The sequence below is a fragment of the Salminus brasiliensis genome, chromosome 6 (assembly GCF_030463535.1).
Source record: "Salminus brasiliensis chromosome 6, fSalBra1.hap2, whole genome shotgun sequence".
In the NCBI taxonomy this organism is placed as follows: Eukaryota; Metazoa; Chordata; class Actinopteri; order Characiformes; family Bryconidae; genus Salminus; species Salminus brasiliensis.
In genome coordinates this window covers 12,210,380-12,231,428 of record NC_132883.1, presented here as the reverse complement: position 1 = coordinate 12,231,428, position 21,049 = coordinate 12,210,380, and the positions used below count along the sequence as shown (strand labels likewise).

The window sequence follows — 21,049 nt, the reverse complement described above, 5'->3', positions numbered from 1 at the left end:
ATGTGTGTGTGTACCCTATCTGTCGAGTGTGTGGTAAAGACTGTGTTGACTCTGCCATATGGCTGTGTGTGTCCCGTGTGTGTACCCTGTCTGTAGAGCTGTGTTTAATCTGCTGCATGGCTGCATGTGTGCAGATGTGTACACTGTGTGTCAAATGCATGGTAAAGTCTGAGCTCACTCTGTCGGACGGCTGTGTGTGTGTCCCGTGCATGTGTACACGTGTGTGTACCCTGTCTGTGGAGTGTGTGCTACAGCTGTGTTAACTCTGCCGTATGGCTGCGTGTGTGTGTGTGGGTGTTTGTGTACCCTGTCTGTCGAGTGTGTGGTACAGGCTGTGTTGACTCTGCCGTATGGCTGCGGTTAGAGGCAGCTCTGCATGCATCACCCACTCCTGGTTGCCATTGACGACGGCCTCTGTGGGCATGGCCAAAGAGTGACGCTTAGGAACGTCCTTAGTGAGCGTAGCCAAAGACTGCTTAGCCTGCAACACATACAAACACAAAAATAACAAGCAGACATTTTATCAGGTGTGTATGAGTGTGTGCGAGTACAAAAGCACACAGCTAAAGAAATTCACCATAAGTGTGCATGTAGAAGTGTGCTGAAGGCTAGTGTTTCAGGTAAAACACTTTAGGGTGCACTTTAACACAAACATCAAACAGTTTCAGTGCAACGTATTAAAATGACCACTGATTAAAGCACAGGTGCAATGAACAATTAGTCTGCTGCTACTTAACTACCCTTCAATATCTGAGTGGGTGTGACATTAAATATTAACATGATAACGAGGAGTAACACAGCTTGGGGAGATCTCTCGGGCCATCACTAAATCAATAGAGAATTAGCCAGGTAGGATCACTGCCACTAAGGGACAAGCCTTCTAACTAGTGCTATTTGGAATACGTGAGCTGTTTTGGACATACAAGACGCTTAATGGACAGCAGGCCTATGAGTTGATGTGCGAGTCACACTGCTTCTCTAAAACACATCTGCTTTACTTCTTTTGCACCAGTACTTTAATCACATACAGTCAGGTCAGGCAGCAGGCATCAAACAAACTACCACATACAGATCTATGGAGATTCTCAGTGCTATCAACTGTAATCTCATACATATACAAACATACATACATACACACATACACTGAAAAAAGGGCATCTTGCCAGATGAAAACATCTTTAATATCAGTAGTGTATCTAATACATATTATTAAGAGATTAATGTTACTTACATTATTATACCTATTCTATTCTATTTTTTGCTGCATTTAAGTAATCATACTCTTCTAGAAGACTGAACTCCGTAATGATCTGAGCTGTATTAATGCACCACACTATCACGATCATTTTGGCTAACAGAAAGCTACTACATTTCTACTACATATCAGCCTCAACTGTCTAGATCTAGATCTATACAGGTGTATCTGTATAGGTGTAACTCTAAAGCAGGATTATAGAGAATTGGGGATATTTTGCTCATAGGCTCCCCTAGCAGGTGGGGAGTGTAATTCACTGCAGTGAGAGCCTCTTCCTCCTCGTGGTACACAGTATGCACTTCTCGCAAACGTTGGCCAGCCTGCTTTACCAAAGATACATAACACAGTAGCTGTGCTTTGAGCTTGACTGGCAACGACAGAGGCACTATCCTCCCCATTAAAAGTCAGTGGAGCATCACAATGATTTTGAAGCGGTTAATGTGAGGTAAAAATGCTACGTAATGTAGTATTATAACTAAATCTCTACCGGAGGATCACTAGTTCAAATCCTGGGACATACTGCATTGCATGCGCAATTGGCCTTGCTCTCTCAGAGGTGGGTGGAGGAAGCTTCCTCCCCACATCACTCATCACTAGGCCCGGGCGTCTGTTGCTGGTTTATCTGAGCTGGGAAGCTGGTCTTTCCTCAGAGCACGCAGGTATGCAGTTTGGGTGAGGTGACCGCTTCCGCTTTTAACACAGCTATATTATTTTTTCTTATAGTTAAATGACAAAAAATAAAAGAGGCTGATGTGATGAATGTAATGAAATATTTTTTTATCATAGTTTCTTGTTTTTTTAGCCAAGCCAATTAACCCACCCACTCACTCACTAGTACTCCCCCATCACTTGCAAAGCCTTGGATTCCAACACACCCAGAGAAAACAAGGTCGGCTGTACTCACTCAGGCTCTGGATACTGTTGGCGAGGAAGGATGACCCTTAGTCATGCATGATCTGTTGAGCCACTCAGAGCCCTGCTGCTGTATTTTAAAAGCAATAAGCCACTTGATGCCACGCATAACAGTGATTTCATTAGGGGTAAAGGAGTTTTTAGCACTCCGGTGCTTTATTTGACATCAATTTAAACTTCAAATACAAAATTTTATTTTTTTTACATTTTCCTTTCATTAATAGTAATCTATTAATATTAACAATAAAATATTCTGATTGAGACAAAAAGATTTTTTTTTAAGCATTAAAATATCCACTGTGCAAAATATTTATTAAAATATTTGTTTGATAAGGCTGAATAAGTGCCTAAAATCATTAGGTATATTGCCTTCATTAATGATGTTTTCACTGTTCAAGGTGTCATTTTTTGTGTACAAGGCATGCACTCACAAAGCAATTGCCTTGGCGCAATAACACTGTTAACACTTATATTAAACCTTCTGTAGATCTCTGTGTAGATGGAGGATGTACGAGATCAATCGCTAGAAAAAATGCAGTGAAGACAATCTGAAGAAAAATAATTTCTTTTACTTCTTTTGTTCACTGATATGATCAAAACTGCCACTATTTATCGTTCCCTTCTGTTTTTCTGCATCGATTCCAATAAAACTGAGCGGATATATCTGCATATACACCCAGATTCAAAATCTTTGAAATGATCAAAACTGCCACTATTTATCGTTCCCTTCTGTTTTTCTGCATCGATTCCAATAAAACTGAGCGGATATATCTGCATATACACCCAGATTCAAAATCACTTCGGAAAATGTGCGGTTTGTTGAGGGATGGATGGAGGGATGGATGGATGGATGGATGGATAAATGATCCCCTTTACTTTTTTGCCCCGTTTGCCATTTCATGACACTGGAGCAAAAGGAAAAAAGTCAGGCCTGACCCTGTTGATATACAACATAAATTGAAAATTGGACTACTATGTAATTAGAGCTATATTAGAGATATGTTAAATAAATAGATATGAGATACATAGATATGTTTGCTAAATGTTAAAGCAAAAGCAAGATATAAAGGCTCATTACACTTTTCAGTGAGACACAGCATGAATTTGGTCAGCAGCACATGTCTAACACACTCCGAAACACACACACACACACACACATACAGATACAGATACAGTAGGTATTTCTCATGCCTCCAGCCACATATCATGTTAACAAATACACACAATGCAGATTTGTTCTACTGTATGTTGGCTGGTTTGAAGAGTTGACAGAACAGACGTGCAGCCAATCAATCAGATCCGCTAAACTCAGAACCGCGCACGACAGAGGGGGCAGGGACACCGTGGGCCAATCAGAGAGGAAGCCTGCCTTGACTGGCAGGCTTGGTTGATCTTACCGACATATTTCTGGGGGAGACGGGCTTTTCTGGATCTCGAACGAACAGCTGACACTCGAGTTTCTGGGCCACATAGTTACTCATCTGTTAAAGAGGCACACACACACACACACACCAACACTCGAACGTCTTAGCTAGATACTTACTGGTCAAGGCCACGTAAGTACAGTAACACACATTACACCACAAACAGACTTAAACTTACACTTTGCTAGTAGGGTTCAGTTAACCCTTTAAATACAGATCTACACAACATCTGCAGAGTCTTTAGTATTGCCTATCCACTAGATAACTGTACACAGATCACATTTTAGTGACCATTTTTGTTGGCCCCGTCTGGAGGGTATTCCTGCCAATAATGCCCGGATAGGCTCTGGACCCACTGTGACCCTGACCAGGAAGACGCAGATAAGAAGATGGATTGCTGGATGTTCATTTTTTGTCATCGCTTGGTAGGCAAAAAGTAGACACAGTAGAGACCTTTAAATGACCTATTAGGATTCTTGTTTAAATTGTCTGCCTTCCCTGAAAAGCAGAGAAAGTTGCTCCAACAAAAGCAGGATAAACAATAAATGAGAAGTTGTCCCAATACTTTTGTCCATATAAATGCATATCTGAATTATGAACATTAAATTATGAATAAGGCTGTAAAAAATAGTCATTCTGAATGTCTGGGTGCCTCACCATAGCAAGTTCGGCCTCTAGCTCTTTGATTCTGTTCTCCTTCAGGTCCTGTGCAGAGCGCAGTGCAGTCGCAAGTTCTGTGGCTTCTTTAGTTTGACGCCGCAGGTCCCACTTCTCTCTCTCCAGCAGATCCTTCTCTTTAGCCAACACTTTCACGGCATCCTCACTCTCCTGCCCCCGCAACACACACAAGATCACATGATTTTGCACAAATAGGACTCTGATAACGCAGCAATACACAGTTCTTGCAGGAAGTGCACACTGTGCACACTCCCCAGTCAGGGTTTTGGAGTTTATTTAGTCCTCCAGTGTTCCCAGGGATTACCAGTCAAACTTATCAGCCCACTCTGTACATTTCAGTCAGGACTGTTTTTGAATGGGCCACAATACAGGACAGCTAATCAGAATACAGTCTATTTCCACATCAGTCTTAAAGGCACAGTAACAAAAACAGGCTGTTTAATTCCAATGACCAAGGCTGAAAAGATGGTCTGGAAATTAGGGCACATAAAAGCAGACATTACAATGGACGAAATAGCAGAATTCTCTCTACTAGAGCTCTGACGTTTAATACTTCCCTGCACTGCTAATGGTGTATTTCAGCATGTTGACGTGTTTCTTACTTTGCGGTGTTGTTCATAGTTGCGGATGAAGTCTCTGAGCTGCTCTTCGCGGCTCTCCAGTGTGGCATACAGCTGCTGCATCTGATTCACCAACTCCGCTTTCTCCAACTTCAACCGCTTACGGTCCGCCTTCATGGCTACACAAAGAGAGATAGGGAAAGAGAGCAAGAGAGAAACAGAAACAAAGAAAAATGAGGAGGGCAGAGTGAAAAAAGGGAGAGAAACAGAGGAAGGAAAAAGAGGGAGAAGAAAAGAGAGAGAGAGGGAGAGAAACAAAAAAGAGGAGGAAGAGAAGGAGACACTCAGAGAGATAGAGAGAGACACAGATAGAGATAGATAGATAGATAGATAGATAGAGAGCGAGAGAATGAATAAGACAGCAAAACAAAGAATGAAGTAGACAAACCTGTGCAATGTACAGGAACCATTATACAGCACATACAGACTGAGTACATCCCTTCACTAAATGGACTGACCAGTCTGACATGAACACAAGAGGTGCCATGAATTCATTCTGACAGACGCTCTTTGGAGCTCATTATCCCTCCGGCCCTGTCTCTCTGTCTCTCTGTCTCTCTCTCTCTCTCTCTCTCTCTCTCTCTCTCTCTCTCTCTCTCTCTCTCTCTCTCTCTCTCTCTCTGCTCAGTGAGGTTTTAACGGAGTGTTGCTCTTAGGAGGCGTTAGAAGCTGCAAGTCTGACTTGCAAATTACGTGTTGACTTTTGCAAGGACATTCTGGCCATTTTCCCCAAATAAAGACTCATTATGTGGAAGCGAAACTCTAGCCAGCATGCCACAAAGACCCTCACACACAGACGCGAGCGCACACACACGCCCACACACACACAGGAGCACCTGGCAGAGGAAGTGGAGGCATGTACTGTAGTCAGAGTTCAGCCCTGCCCAGCTGCTCTGCTATCAGACGCTGAAAAAAATAGCGAGGGGCATTTCGAGTAATTCTGTGAGCTCTAACATTTTAAACTCCCAGACTCATACCACTCTGAGCTTGCTATTCAGAAACCATATGGAAAGCAATGAAAAAAATCCCAAACCAAAACAAAAAAACAGCACAGTTACTCTTAAGTTACTAATTTGTTGGAGAAAGGAATGGAAACCTGGGCCTTCTGGCAGGTTCTGCCCATTTTAGCAGGTAAAGGTGACCTAGGATAGTAGAACTGTAGTTATCTGTATAGTAAAATAATGAAAGTTACAGGCTAAAAGTTACAAGCATCCAGGCTACTAGCAGAAGCCTTTCTAGGCTAACTGCAAAGGCCAGGTAAAGCACTGCTTGGATGAGTTCTACTACAGGTATCTGCAGAACTGCGGGACCCGGCTAGCTTCATTGGGTTTCTTGCGACCCTTGAGTGAGTCATGTGACATGGAGAAATCAGTGAGGCTAGCCAGATGCTAGTGCCAGCTATGGAGAGGGAGCTGCACGTGACGGACGGCTGTGAAAGTTGACGAAGCTAGCCGGATGCTACAGGCAGCCATGGAAAGCGAGCCACGTGCTGAGGTGAAGCTAGCCAGATGCTATAGAGAGTGAGCTGCACATCATAGGAAGGCAGATGCTGGACGGATGCTACTGTGATGTGTCATTTTCCATGTCAGTCAAATGGTCTGTCCCTGTCTAAATAGGTAGTTCTTTGCCATATTAAGCATATGCAAATTTAATAATTTATGTTTTGGTCTTGGACAACCCATTACAATATGCACATATTTACTAGTACTTTCAGGGGCACTGCCAGGGATTTTGGGCCCCAATGAAAAGACATTACACTGGGCCCCACGACTAAAACCTAAATGAATAAATGTTTTAGGGCCCCATCAGTCACAGGCTCTTAGAATCATCCTAACTTCCCTCCTCACCATACAGGCTCCCTGAATACTTTACTAGTACCCGACAATTTACTAGTCAAGTAATTTGAAACATGGTCTTATACGCATGTCTTTCCTTATTAAAAACCCATCAATCAGCCATTCAGAGCTGTTTTGATGGAACACGGGGGACCAACACGATATCATGAAGGAGTTTCTTTTTGTTAAGGCTGATGGCTGTCTGGGTTTGGGTTGGTATGTGTTTGGAGTGAACGGCAGCCAAATCTAATATTTTAATTAAAAACTCAGCAATTAGACTCTCATTAGACATGGTAATTGGAAACTGAATGCATGTTTTGTGGCTTGTAAGTGGTGTTCTCTTCTAAGAGACTTCTGTCTCAGTGGGACTTCCATGCTCAAATTAAGGTTAAGAAAAAACAAAACAAAGAATAAATAAATAAATAAATCATTTCGGAACGTTGCTCATTAACAGGTGCAACCAGCCCGAAGGAAAACCGAGAATAAACAAATAACAATAACACCACCACCCACTGATAGGCAAGGAAGATACAGTGCATGGATGAATATGAAATTACAGAACAGAGCTTTATTACTCTCTGGAGGAAATTGACTTCCATATATAAAAAAAAAACACGGCAAAGGAAAGGTGCAGAACAAAACCCTGATACACTGATAAAAACAAATGAACATGCAGAACATATTACACGCCTCGGATGATGACGGTATGCTGTACTGTAATAACCACCTGCATTGTGCATCTGCTCTGAATGAGCCATTCTCTTAATGGATTATGATCTTTCTAGTAAATAATGACTTTTCTAAAGCTCAGAAGAACGAGTTCACGCCTCTTTATTAGTTTTAAATGAAGCAGCTGGCTGTGGGTGGCTCAGGGACCAATATTACGTACAGCACGCAGAGGACAGGATGGGCTCAAAATAAAACTGGGGCAAGTGAAAATCTCCAAGTCTCTATAGGGTTACAGTGATTTTAAAATGGATGGATGGATGGACAGATAAATAAATAATTTATATAAATAGATATGGCAGTAAATTAGCTCTACTAAAACTATGCTATTTGTGTATTTTAATTAACACTTTTCCAATAATGATGTGACTCAAAGCAATCATTGCATTCATGTTTAGATGTAAAGAACCTGATCTAAAGAGTATATCCAGCCTCAATATCAACAGGTCTCCTGCAATTTCAGTACACTTACAAATTGAATGCTATGGGGTTGATAACAAGCATGAAGAGACGGGGCTTAGTGAGGAGTGGACAAGGTAGAAAGGAGGCATTCAGAGATTTTTTGCTGTGGTGACTAGTGGGAGCACTAACATTCAGATGGTCGCTGCTTCGTAACAAGGTGAAAAATCCCCTTTATTTCATGATGAATTGAGGCGCGTTAGTTATGAGTTACAGACAAAGCATAACTAAATTTTAACTAAAGCTATGTCAATCTGTTGTTCTTCTACCATTGTAATTCTACCATTTGTTAAGGGAAGCCAGTTGTGAAACACATTTGTAGGCTATTTTCAATTACGCACACAGCTTGTTTAATATCTAAGCTATTTACATATAGAAGACAACCAGGCAAAACCCTAGGCCAGTAAAACTGTTCCTATTAGATCAACAACCACATAAATCAATTGGATTTTAGACCTAGAAACACCTGGGCAGTATGAAAGGTCCAAGAATCTGGTCAGGTAGGATCAGTGAAGGTCAGCAATATGCAGCCGTGGCTATAGGCCCCAAATGAACTCCAGCTACTGTTCAAAACCTCCACCACATGCTCCACCCTATCTGAGAAGCTTAATAGGCAGTAAAGGTCAGCATCAGGGTCAGGGTTAATTAGGAGTCACCCCATGCTGTCTGAGGTAAGGGTGAAAAATGAGGGTGAAGGGGACAGACTCAGGGTGAGGGAGTAAAAGGTTACAGACACTAGGGTTAATTATGAATGATGGCAGCTCACTGCAAATTCAGGTAATTTGGGGTCAGTTCTGGGGTTGGGTCTAGGCTGTATGGGTCAGTTTTTCTGGACGTGCCGGCTAATTGCGGACTCACCCTGAAGAGCCTCATTGGCACGGTCCAGCTCTTGCTCTCTCTGGGACAACTGCACTCGGAGCTCAGCAGCGGAGAGAAGCTCAGCAGAACAGCCTCCACCGCTCTCCTCCAGCTCCTTATTTAACATTTCCTTCATCCGCTTCAGCTCAGCCACCTCCTCCTGGAGACACAGCACCTCCTCACGCAGCAGCACTGTGGGGGAAAAGGAGAGACAAAAAAAAAATGACAAGACAGTATAATATAGCTGCATGATATGGACAGAACACAATATTGTGACGTTATAGTCACTGTTAATGTTGAGACCATTACCGGGTCCAAATCTATACTTATTCTGGAGCCTGGACACAGTGGACAAGTCTGAGCCAAAACTCAGGCCACCAGGGCTGCAGAGTTTGAGTCAAAAGCAAGAACTGCACATGTAGAATCAGAGAGTCATCTCAGAGTCAGAGATCTGGACAAATTGAGTCCAAGGCAAGACTGATACCGGTACACATCAAGTCTTAATTGGTCTGACCCAGACAAATACAGTCAGAGTTGGACACATCAAGTCAAAGTTAAAATAGGGACCTGGACATATCAAGTCCATGTCAAGATCAATTACTGGACATTTCAAATCAAAGTCAAAACTCAGACCTGGACACATTGAGTCCAAGTCAACACAGTAATCTGGACACAGAGTCTGAGTTCCCATCAGGACATGTACAAATCAGAGTTGAGTGAGACATGGACACATCGAATCAAGAGTCAAGACCAAGATTTTGTAGCAATGAAGTCCAGACTAAAAACAGGAGTCTGTGAGGCCAGATTAAGATTTAAAATGTGTAGTTAATTTTACATGATATTTAAATATATATTTAAAACTTGCAAAAGAAGATAAACTTGTACGCCAAGTTATCACTCTGTAGGTCTCCTGTTTGTGTCAAGGCTAAATCAACCAAACAATTAGTCTACAGATTACTCAATTAAACTAATATTTGTTAACTAATAAATTAACTAATAAATGTTTTCTTCTAAAACTAGGTTAATGACAAAAAAAAAAAACTCTATAAAGTATTATCCTACATTTGGGCTCTGGTTTAGAATTATCTAAAGTGTTTAGAGCTGTGTGTTTGTGAGTTACTGTGTGTGAGATGGATATTAAAGACTTCAGTAATGGTGTTTAGAGATGAAAGAGACAGCGATTAGGACTAATGATTAGTCAAAGTCAGCTACTTAATGCAAATTGCTTCAATCTGCAGAGCGGCTGAATATGCGCATACATTAACTCTCTCTCCCTGAATGCCGTAAGCACGGAGGATTCACTGAAATACACATTTCAATATGGAATAGCTGCAACTATGCTTTATGCAAAATAATCCTGAGTGGATGCACAGTATGCACAGGCTTTACACATCCGGAAATGGTAGGAAAGGAGTGTGTGCGTGTGTGCTTGTGCGTGTGTGTGTGTGTGTGTGTGTGTGTGTGTGTGTGTATATGGAGTAAGAGAGAGAAATAGAGGAAGAGCGTGAGAAAGAGAATGTGATGGAAAAAGATTAGTGAGTCATAAATAAGATTTCTGAAATGAGACCCAATCTAAAAGAAAGAAAATGAACCACAGTAGGGGGTAGAGGGGGAGAGAGAGTAAGAGAGAGTAAGAGAGAGAGAGAGAGAGAGAGAGAGAGAGAGAGAGAGAGAGAGAGAGAGAGAGAGAGAGAGAGAGAGAGAGAGAGAGAGAGAGAGAAATACAAAACTTACAATCAGTGAAAAGAAGAGTAGAGCACACAAGCAGAGCACAGATAAGCAGAGAAGCAGAAGAGTGTAGCAGAGAACGACAGAAGAGATGAAAAGAGCAGAAGTGAGAAAAGCTAAGCAGAAATAAGTGAAAAGAAGAGCAGAGAAAAGAAGAGCAGAGAGGAACAGAAAAAAAGAAGAAAAACAGAAGAGCAGAGCAGAAAATAAAATATCAAAGCAGAAAAGAGACAAGAGGAGAAGAGCAAAGAAAGAAAATAATAGGAGATAAGCAGAGAAGAGATGACCAGAGCAAAGCAGAGCAGAGAAGAGCCCAGCAGAATGGACAATACAACAGCAAAGAAGAGAAGAGCAGAGATCAGCCGAGAGTATGAGAGAAGAAAAGAGCAAAGTAAAGCAGAGAGGAGATCAGGAGTCTCTAAAAGGAGAAAGAATGCAGAAAGGAGACTGTCTGATTTTAGATAGGTGGTTTTTTAGATGTAATTGGTATATGACACTGTAATACATTCAGAAAAATTATGAAAGGTATGTATTAATATGACCCAGCATTAGTATCAAGAAACTAATATGAACGTTATGTAGTTATGAGAGTGAGGAACTGAAGTCTAAGAGGGTTTAAGAGGCTCAGTACTTCAACTACTTCACTTTTCTATCCTTATTTTGGCCTAAATATGCATGACTACATCCTGCACCTTTAAGGTGGTGCTGGTGGAGCAATAACAGAGCTGTATTGAAGGATTATCCACTTTTCACAGAGGTTCAGGGCTCTATTGTTGGGCATGTTATTGGTCATCGACTTCTCCATTCCGGTAGAAACAGAGATGTTTATCTTCTGCATCCCAGAATGCCTTGAGAAAGAGAGAACACAGCTCAATGGCCCCATCATCAAGAAGCAAAAGTTACGTGCCACAACATTCAGAGTGGCTTTCGTCAGGGAAAAGCAACTGTCCATATAACAGACAGGGGTCAGGAGGTGAAGGATTCCAGCAAGATTCAGGCATAAAACACAGTCAATACAGATCAAATTGATTGAAACAGCTTCACTTTGAATGCTAAAGCTCTGGTTCCTTTGCAAATCAGCTTAAAGGTGGCTTACTGCAGTGACTGGCTCACCATATAACAACACTGAATCATGGCGGTGTAAATCCTTTCATGCGAGTCGGTTTGATGTGGGGGAATTGTGATCGTGAGGCCTTGGCAGCTCGGTGTTGACGAAGACAAAAGAAGAAGTAGCATAAATCAGATCAGCTCTGCAGCGCTGAAACTGTCGCACGCCTCTGAACATTCAAACCTTATCTCGTGCATGTGAGCGTGTGCATGTGAGTGCGCGGGTGTGCACATGTATGCGCTTTATGGAGGGGCTCAGATGCTTGGCTTTGTTTACATGACTTTACAGACAGTCAGATGGCTCCACTGCCAAAACTCTGCCAAATGTGCTTTAATGGTCCCAAAAGCAGATTTTGCAAGTGTGGGCCATCTGAAAATACTGTACAACAGCACAGGACTCGGACTGTTGCGTACTGATTATTTCTGACCATTAATCAAGAAATTTGAGTTTAATAAAACAGCAAAAACAACTAGAAAAGTGCTTTTCTGGAAGTTTGCATTTCAGGTAGTTTTCATAGTGTTGCTAGCTGATGATTATGGTGCTGCTAAGTGGTTGCTGTGGTGCTTCTAAGTTGTCTCTATGGTCTATTAGGTGATCGCTAAGGTGGTTGCTATGCCATCCCAGGTTGACCCTATGGCGTCAAATCAATGCCAAAATTCATGAGCAAGCAGAATTATTTGCACAGAGGTCCATCTAATTGTCTGTACCACTTTCACCAAGGTTTTTTTTTGTATTGGTTGATTTTATTATTTATACTTGTCTTCAGTGCTGAGCGATCAGTTCTGTTAATAAACACAGATTCCTTCTACTCGTACTGTGACCAAAAGCCTGTTAAAAAAAGATAATGATGTTCTGAATAATCCCTCTTATGTCATGCAGCTAGCCTTTGAATTGCCTTTATCAGGCCGTCCTTGTGGCCAGTGGAGCAGAACGAGGTCAACTTTTGTACCGGTGATGACTAATGGCTAATAAAGCACTTATTTTTATGGCTATTTTATGGTGCAGTTTGTCTGTGATAGATAGATAGATCAATTGCTAGGTGTGGAGACCTGAGTGAGATGGGCCAAACCGTTAAGAGTATTGGTTCAGATACATCTCAGAAATGGCAAGGCAAGTGGGGTGGTTCTGGTCAGCAGTGGTCTTAGGAAGAATAAACTACAAATCAGTGAGATGGTATTGGCTGCTCAAGACCCCCTGATGTAAACTGGCAAAGAAGGGCCAAACCGACAGAGAGGTCACTGTTCCACAAGTCATAAAAACATCTGAATAATGGTTACGTGAAGAATGGGTCAACACACAGTGCAGCGCCTCCTGCAGTATACTGCACAGCTGTAGATCAGTCAGAGCTACTAGACAGCCCTTCTCAGCCAGCGTGTACCGGGTTACGCTGCAGTTCGCAGATAATTTAACCAAGCGGTCCAATTCCAGACTGGCGATGACCTCTATGGACATGTCAAGTTGTAAAGGGAAGACAAAGCAACAATGGCGACACCATAGAAGAGTGTTCAGTGGTCTACTGTTTACTTCCGTAGTGCAACCTCCTTTGATGGCGCATCCTTGGTTCCCATTAAAACCGGTGCAAATGCAGGCCGGTTCGCTGGAATCCAAAGTGAAACCAGTTCAAGATCCAGAGTTCATTTGGCCAAAAAAATCTATGACTGGTGAAAGAACCGCGATGCAATGGCAATGTTCTGTTGAGAATCTCTTGGTCCGGGCATTCACATTAATGTCAACTTTACATTCCACCTAGGCTACATAAACACTTGTGCAGACCAGGTACAACCCTTTATGGCACACTGCACACACTGTTTGGCCCTGGGTAAAGTTCATTCCTTGATGGTTTGGAGTTTTGATTGCACAGGGAGCACAAACAGCATATTACTCAGTATGTATGGTCATAATATATTGGTAAAAGTTGGGAAGAAGACAAGTTTCGGTCAAGCAAACTGAACTAAAGTCAACTGTGTGCGACAGAATGACGTTCATCAGCCTCGGTTACAAATTGTCTACATTAATGTCTGTGTTAATTAAGCACTCAAATGTCATTATACGTAAAGCAGCTCTCAGTGGATAATGCAGCCACACAGCTGCACAATCACACAAGCAGCAGATAACGGGCTACTCAAACCAGTGTGTGTGTGTGTGTGTGTGGAGCATAAAATGAGCTGGTCAGCTGCTTTTCAACACCGCTCCTGATAAATTACACATGCTTTGAAGAGCCTAATTCATTAAGGAAATGAGACATCCTTTGAAGAAGCTCTTATTATAAAGTAGCAGTTATTTGAAATTTTCTTTTATGGCACATTATTATTTGTAAATACATATGAATTTCAAATGTTCAGCTGGACGTATTGGGCAATATGGATACCTTAGATGCCACGGTATAAATAGTATTTCATGTTATAAATAATGGACCTGATGAAAAGATACACATCATCTATACTTATCTATACTTCTTCAGATGCTTTGTTGGTCAGTAGAGGAGCCCCAGCCAGAACCCTATCAAACCTAACGACTTGCCTGTGATGCAGTCAGACACTTTGGTACTTTGAGTAACCATCATTGGGGATGGTAAAATACTGTATTTCAATACATGGAATTTCTGTGGTGCATATCTGTATGTACCTAGACACAAAATTATGACCGTAGGGTTTGATTTTAGGTTTCCTTTACAAACATGTACCTTTTAGTCTGAAGGCCTAAAATAGCCTAAAGGTTTAGGTTTAACATGCACAATTAATTACATTTTAAGTACATAATGAATTCCCTTTCCATTTGATTTATATTCCAGATCAACAGCGTTGAGTCTACATTTCTGCTTTTTTCCTGTTTGTTCTGATATGGCAAAAAAAATAAAATGAATAAAAAATAAAAAACAGCAAGATATAAAAAAAGTATTAAGTATTACAATTTAATTGAAAGAATTGACCAATTGAAGTTAATTAAAAAAAAAATAAATAAATATAGATAAATAATTGAAAAAACCCTAAGAAGGGCACACAATTCACGTAATTCACAATAACACCATACTTCACAAAATTTAATACAAATGGTTACCTATAGAAAGCCAGTATAATTTCAGCAGGACACTCTGACTTTGCGTATTCTGTTACCAGAGCCGATGGCAAATGTAAGAAACGAATGAGAACAAGAGTACAGAGAGCAGGACTATGGAGAATCAATAATGTGGTCTTCCTCAGACAAAAGGAATGAGAGTAAAAATGGGGGATGAAACACTTATTTAGAAAGAGACAGAGGGCCAAGGCCAATGACAGATTGCTGCTCCTGTGTACTTAATGGAGAGGGCACTAGGTCGGAAAGAGATCAGAAAGAAGAGAGGCCAGTTTATAAGCAATGAGCGCCCTCAGCTCAGACTCTAAATTAATTTATATCCTCCTACAATTTCAGAAACTAATTTCAAGCCCTGAAGATTTAGGAGAACCTGAAAAAATAAAATGCACAACCAAGACCATGACCATGGTGTTGGTGTGACTTTTTATGTCAATTTACGAACATGCACAGATAGTAGGAGCGTGACTATGAAGAATGCATGCAACATGATACGCTTTTTTTGGCCACAATAAGACTGAAATAAAAATATATGTCTGTTATATTGTTCTTAAGATGTAAATAAAGCCTTGCATCACCATAGCAACCACATATAATACCATAACAACCATCTATCAGCAACACCTGCATAGCAACCACCTAGCAACACCTTAGTAACTGCTAAACAAAACCCTGCATCTCCACTTTGCTGTTTTTGGCTTTTTGACAATGCGAATCTTTCATCTTTATGATGAATGGACAAATACAAAAGCTCCAAAATGACTTGGAATAATGACTTGTGACAATGCCATTGGTCAATGACTTCTAGTGACCTCTTGGTGTTTTCTCTCTCCTGTAAAGTTGCTATTGTTGAGTAGGGCTGCAACGAATAGTTAAATAATTGAATATTGAAATTATGAGTCGCTCAATCCTCAAATAACTCAACTTTCCTGCTGTTATAGTAGATAAATAAAATGTAATGCTTCAAAAGTAGCATATATAAAATAACAAAACTAAACCAGTTTTCCCTTAACCAGTTTCCCCATCATTTTTTATATCAGCAAAAAGTCAAAAGGGAGACACAAATTTCAGCTTTCAGTCAGAAAGTATATTGTGTTACTGCTACGAAGAGCCACTTCTCCTCTGGTCGCAGCGCAAGCAGCAAGACTTTTTCCATAACCAGCAAACTGACTGGGTCTTTTTTAAGGCGAAGGGCGGGACTTTCAGTTAACAAGCGCCATGTTGATTAATATATTTTGACCAGTTCGGACTCTTTATTTATAACGTCTGTAGGTTACACTGTACTCACATTTCCTCCCACTAATAGAACTCTGCTTACCACTCACACACCAGAGTGATGTCTCTGCAGATGTGTGGCCATGTTGCCTTCTGGCTCCATATGGTTTTGTCCACAAGCTCTGTTCATGTGACAGACAGCTGCTCAGGCTGTAAGTGCACTACAACTAATCAACTAATAAGTCCATTAGTCGTTACACCCCTATTCTGGAGATGAGAGGATTTTTTGAGACAGTGAAAAAATACTGTAAACTTTAAAAAAATAAAGGTGCAATTGTTCTTTGAACAATTCCATACAGAACTATTACTTTCTACAGATCCTTCCTGTCTTTGTATATTCTGTATTCTGTGTATATTTTGTTTGTATTTAATATAATTTTTAAACTTTTTTTTTAAACTTTATTTTAATATGTTTAGTATGTATATAGTTTTGTCCTCCTGTAGAGCATCAACCTGAGCCTCACCACAAGCAATGCATAAATGTCCTGACATGTTGTGCAAATGACAAATAAACCTGAAACTTGAACTTGAAATACTGTAAAGACTAAATTTAAAACATGATTCTCAATCATATCAAAACAATAAAATAAAATAATAATCAAAAATAAGATTTTATGATGCACTGAAGGTGTGAGATCAATACCCCTGGTAGACAGTTTGTGCATCTTCTCTCTGTATCACTGCTACCTGTGTCTGAACTCACCTAGGAAAGGTTTTGAATGTAAACAGCATCTCCTTTCACAGATCCTGTTGGATCATTTTGAAAGTAAACAGGTCCAAAGATCATAACGGTTTTAAGCTCTCAGCACACTGAAACAGACACCTAAACCCACCCATGCACTGACCCCCACACCCCACTCACTGAAAGGGCAACCAGTCATTCAGGTCTTCAAGCTCTCCTTTAACACCTAACGATTCTGTTATGCCTCAGGAAGAACACTCGTAAGCTCAGCTACTCACCGGCTCTCCCTTCCTCTCTGTCCGACTTCATTTCTCACACTGTCCCCAGAGCCTCAGTCTTCTTCCAACAGCAGCTACTGATACCTCATATTTATCAGTTGCAAAGATAAAGCATACTCCGCTCCAGAAGTGACATGAGGTGGGCCAAACATTTAAATGCTCCCTTTCTCATTCACTGGTTTTCTGTAGGTCTCTCGCTCTCCACTCTCTACATAGTGAGAACTGAAAGTTTGCTAGTATTTCATTGCCCCTCCTCCTGTTCACTCTCTCTCAAACAAACTGGGCGGAGACAGCCTGGAAATAACACCATGACCTCAACTAACCCCTCCTTCCCCCACCACACACACACACACACACACACACACACACACACACACACACACACACACACACACAGGTAAAATGAAGGGAGGAGCTGGGGTCAAGGTGCAGAATTTCCAGCAGGTGAATGCATACTCTCTTATTCTCTCTCTACTTAACCAACACACTCTCCAGCTGCTGGTAAGCAGATGTTTTAGTTAACACCTTTGCTTCAGATACCACACACCCACACCCACACCCACACACACTACATTTTTAGTGGTGATTTGTTTTATGGTATTGGTATGGCATGGTATGGTATCTCGCACAAACTACTCCACTTCTTGGATATTAAAAGTACATTTGCATAAAGTACATACAACTAAGAACATATGAAAACTAGCAGGTACAGGTACAGCAGTCCTTGGTAACATAATGTAATAATGACATTAGTTTATTATGTCCACAACTATTCTACCATTATGTTATCCAAATTATAATAATCACGATTTAAACAACATTTCACTCCAGATTGTTTGGTCGGACTGTGCAATTCAGGCTTGTATACAGCTATTTAACTGGACATGCAGTTTCTGCATGCAGTCTGCAGACACATGCATGTCACTTTCCAATACACTAGTAACAGCCGACCAACTACACAAGGTACTGCGCAACATGCTAGCCACTACTTAGCAACCAACTAGGACACCATAGCAACCACACATAATACCATAACAACCATCTAGCAGCAACACCTGCATAGCAACCACCTAGAAACACCTTAGTAACCAATAAGAAATAACCTAGTAACTTAACCACATAAATATGCAAAAGTGAGCATCACAGTTCACAGTGAGCATCACAGTTCACAGTTCACAGTGAGCATCACAGTTTACAGTTCACAGTGAGCATCACAGTTCACAGTTCATGCATAACAGTTCATTTTGGTGTCTCAGAGTTTCATTTGGAATCACTGCTTGTATGAAATAGGTGCAGCATAATGTCAGTATTATAAGTCCAGTAGTTTATAAGCCCAGGCTCAAAATGAATGTATCTGCTCCACTTTCAAAAACTAATTTCAAGGCCTGAAGACTTCTGGGAGCACAACCTGGAAAATGGACACAAAAGTCAGATTATGTTGTGATTGTCATTTTATTATGAATGTTTGTGTGTATCGACAGTAATGCTACAGCTCTGCAGTAGTGCTAACCCCCCTCATTTCATCATCAATTTAGGCAGAGTTTTAGATGCTGCAGAACTGCCCTATCCAGGTTTAAAACAGAACAATTGTCCAAAAAATATTTTACATAATAAATGCCAAATCTTTTGTTTAACATTATGCTACACAGAGTATGGCTGTGGTGATTGTAGAAATAGAGTTGACTTTTTCTATAAATATTTTTATATTTTTAGGGTGCTTTTGATTGGTTTGGGACGTAGCGTTTTTGTTTCCTCTTAAAGAAAATCACTTTTACTCTCTAAACATTTCTGGATTTGACCAATTATTTATCTGCTGAAATTGACATTTTATAAACTTTACAGACAATTCTCAATATACAAGTAACATCCAACCACAGCAATCACTTGACAACATGCTAGCAACCACTTGGCAAACAACTGGGACACTATAGCAACCGCCTACAATACCACAACATTTTAAATGTTCAAATGTTTGTTCATAAAATACTATGGATGGTAACGTAGCTATGAATGAATTTTCAGATTTTCTTATACTGCAAACACACAGGAACTGAGACATAGCAGCAAAGGTTTACACCAGTGCGTCCTATAAGAATTTCAGCTTAGATTTCACTAGGCATGTTGGGTGTTAGAGCTCTTGCACATTTAGGGAGGATCAGACTGGAATCTAACAGAATGCTTATATCAGCAATAAATGTTGTTATATTTAAGAATTTAAAGAACATTGCATTTTTGTTGTATTCCCCATTAAAAAAAGGCAAGAGGTAATCGGATAAAGGCTGCACGCTGCAACCAAAAGTGTTAAGAAAGCCATGCTGTGTCATTTAAGAAAACTAACAGGGGACAAATTAGCATGGAGAACCATTCTTTTCTACATCATGCAGAGTGTGAGAGAGTGTGAGAGAAAGTGAGAGAGAGAAAAATACGCTGGTGGAAATGAGTAATTTTCTAAATGTGTCTTGAAAGTGACACAGCAGGTAAATAAGACAGCATGTGGTGGATGTACATCAGCACTCAGACCACTCACATCAACCTTAAACCTGTTATACTATAACTCATACAGCACAGAAATATCTGTGCCAGGAAATATACTTCTATACCTCCTGGGGAGGGCTATAATGAAAACTACAACACTGCAGTAGGACAACTCTGTATATACACACTGGCACACAACAGTGGTTGTATTAGGGCTGTAATAACCCACTTACTTTCAGGTCCGATACAATTTGTGATACTTTATTTATTATTTATTTTTTTAATGTTTAGGTCAGGGGACTGTGCGGGCCCTCAGCTTGCACCTCTTGAGGTAGTGCATTGTGGATTTGGTAAGTGTTTGGGATCATTATTATGCTGAAGAAGACATCCTCTTTTCATCTTCAGATGTTTCTTGACAATTTTAGAGAATTTGTTGGTATTTAATTTAAGCCAGTCTACCATTCACCAGTACAATGTTCCCTGTGTCACTGGCTGCAACGCAAGCCCAAAGCATGATTAATCCACCCCTGTGCTTAACAGTTAATTAGGTGTTCTTTCTTTCTTCAGACAAAGTCCTTTACTCATAGTGGCCAATTTGTAACTTCATCAACCCACAGGATTTGCTTTAAAAATGCATCAGACTGCAGTTTAGATGTTCCTTCAAAAACCTTGGACACTGAATGTTGTGGTAAGAATGCAGGAAAGGTTTTCTTAGGAGGACTCTCATTATTTGTGCAGTAGAATAGTGGACCAGCCTACATAGTCTACTAAATGTTCTGCTAAAAGGTTATTTGCAGTCAAACTGGGGTACACATAGTACTGCCATCCAGTCAGCTAGAAAAGCTGTATTTCGATTGTTCTAGAAATACTGGCTCCCTCTACAGTTGGAGAGTGTAAGTCACGCTTGAGCCACCTCTTAAGCTAAGCTGGGAGATGCAGATCCGCCACTGCAAGTGAAAGAAGCATGTGGACTGAGGTGGTAGAGTAATATGACAGGATTTTGCACAAACATTACTCTGGTTCTTGTTATCCTACCTGCTTTACCAGTTACCCAGTTAGCTACCTAGTTAGTTACCCAGTTAGCAGTGTGTCAAGCCTGGAGTAGCAACAACAGCAAAGCTATTCTCTGTATTACAGGTATGTGGAGCATCACAATGATTTTGAAGCTGTAATTTTTAAGTAAAATTGCTAAAAAAAAAAAAAAAGTGTTGCTTTACCACATTAGGTTCCGTAAGAGCAATAATATAATTTTAATGCATGTTTCTTTAAAGAACACATATGAAAGATGACTTCCTGGGGAATCAAAAATGGTTCTTCTTTGGCCCCATTCTAAGGGCGTTTTTACACCTACTTTGTTTGGTGTGGACCCATCAAACTTTTCCTTTGGTCCGTTTTGACAGGTGTGAACACGCCACTCGTACTCTGCCATGCACCAAACGACTGAAATGTAGTTCTCCAAAAACTGAGCGTTTTCAAGTGAACTGTGGGTCAGTTCACTGCTGGCTTGCCACTGCAATGAGAAAGCAACAGAGCGAAAGGAAAAAGACAAACGAACTAGGTGTGAAAACAGCCTTAAGAACCCTTTTGTCACCTTTGTTTTTAAGAGCGTCCATCTGGGGAATGGTTTCTAATCAGGATTAAAAGACTGAAAAGTCCACTGAAGCCCC

At 40.7% G+C, this 21,049-nt stretch overlaps 1 protein-coding gene across 2 annotated transcripts in view; it reads right to left on the bottom strand.

The window, feature by feature from the left end:
* The window catches only part of kazna (kazrin, periplakin interacting protein a), a 55,580-nt gene that overhangs the window by 13,305 nt on the left and 21,226 nt on the right, over nt 1–21,049 (bottom strand). Inside the window, exons 3-7 of one of the 2 annotated variants that reach the window (XM_072681633.1) lie at nt 8,768–8,959; nt 4,872–5,008; nt 4,249–4,419; nt 3,565–3,648; nt 307–481 (exon numbers count right to left, since the gene is read on the bottom strand). In XM_072681633.1, coding sequence (XP_072537734.1) covers nt 307–481; nt 3,565–3,648; nt 4,249–4,419; nt 4,872–5,008; nt 8,768–8,959 — 759 coding nt within the window. The remainder of the gene's footprint in view (nt 1–306; nt 482–3,564; nt 3,649–4,248; nt 4,420–4,871; nt 5,009–8,767; nt 8,960–21,049) is intronic. The other variant, XM_072681634.1, reaches the window with a different exon arrangement.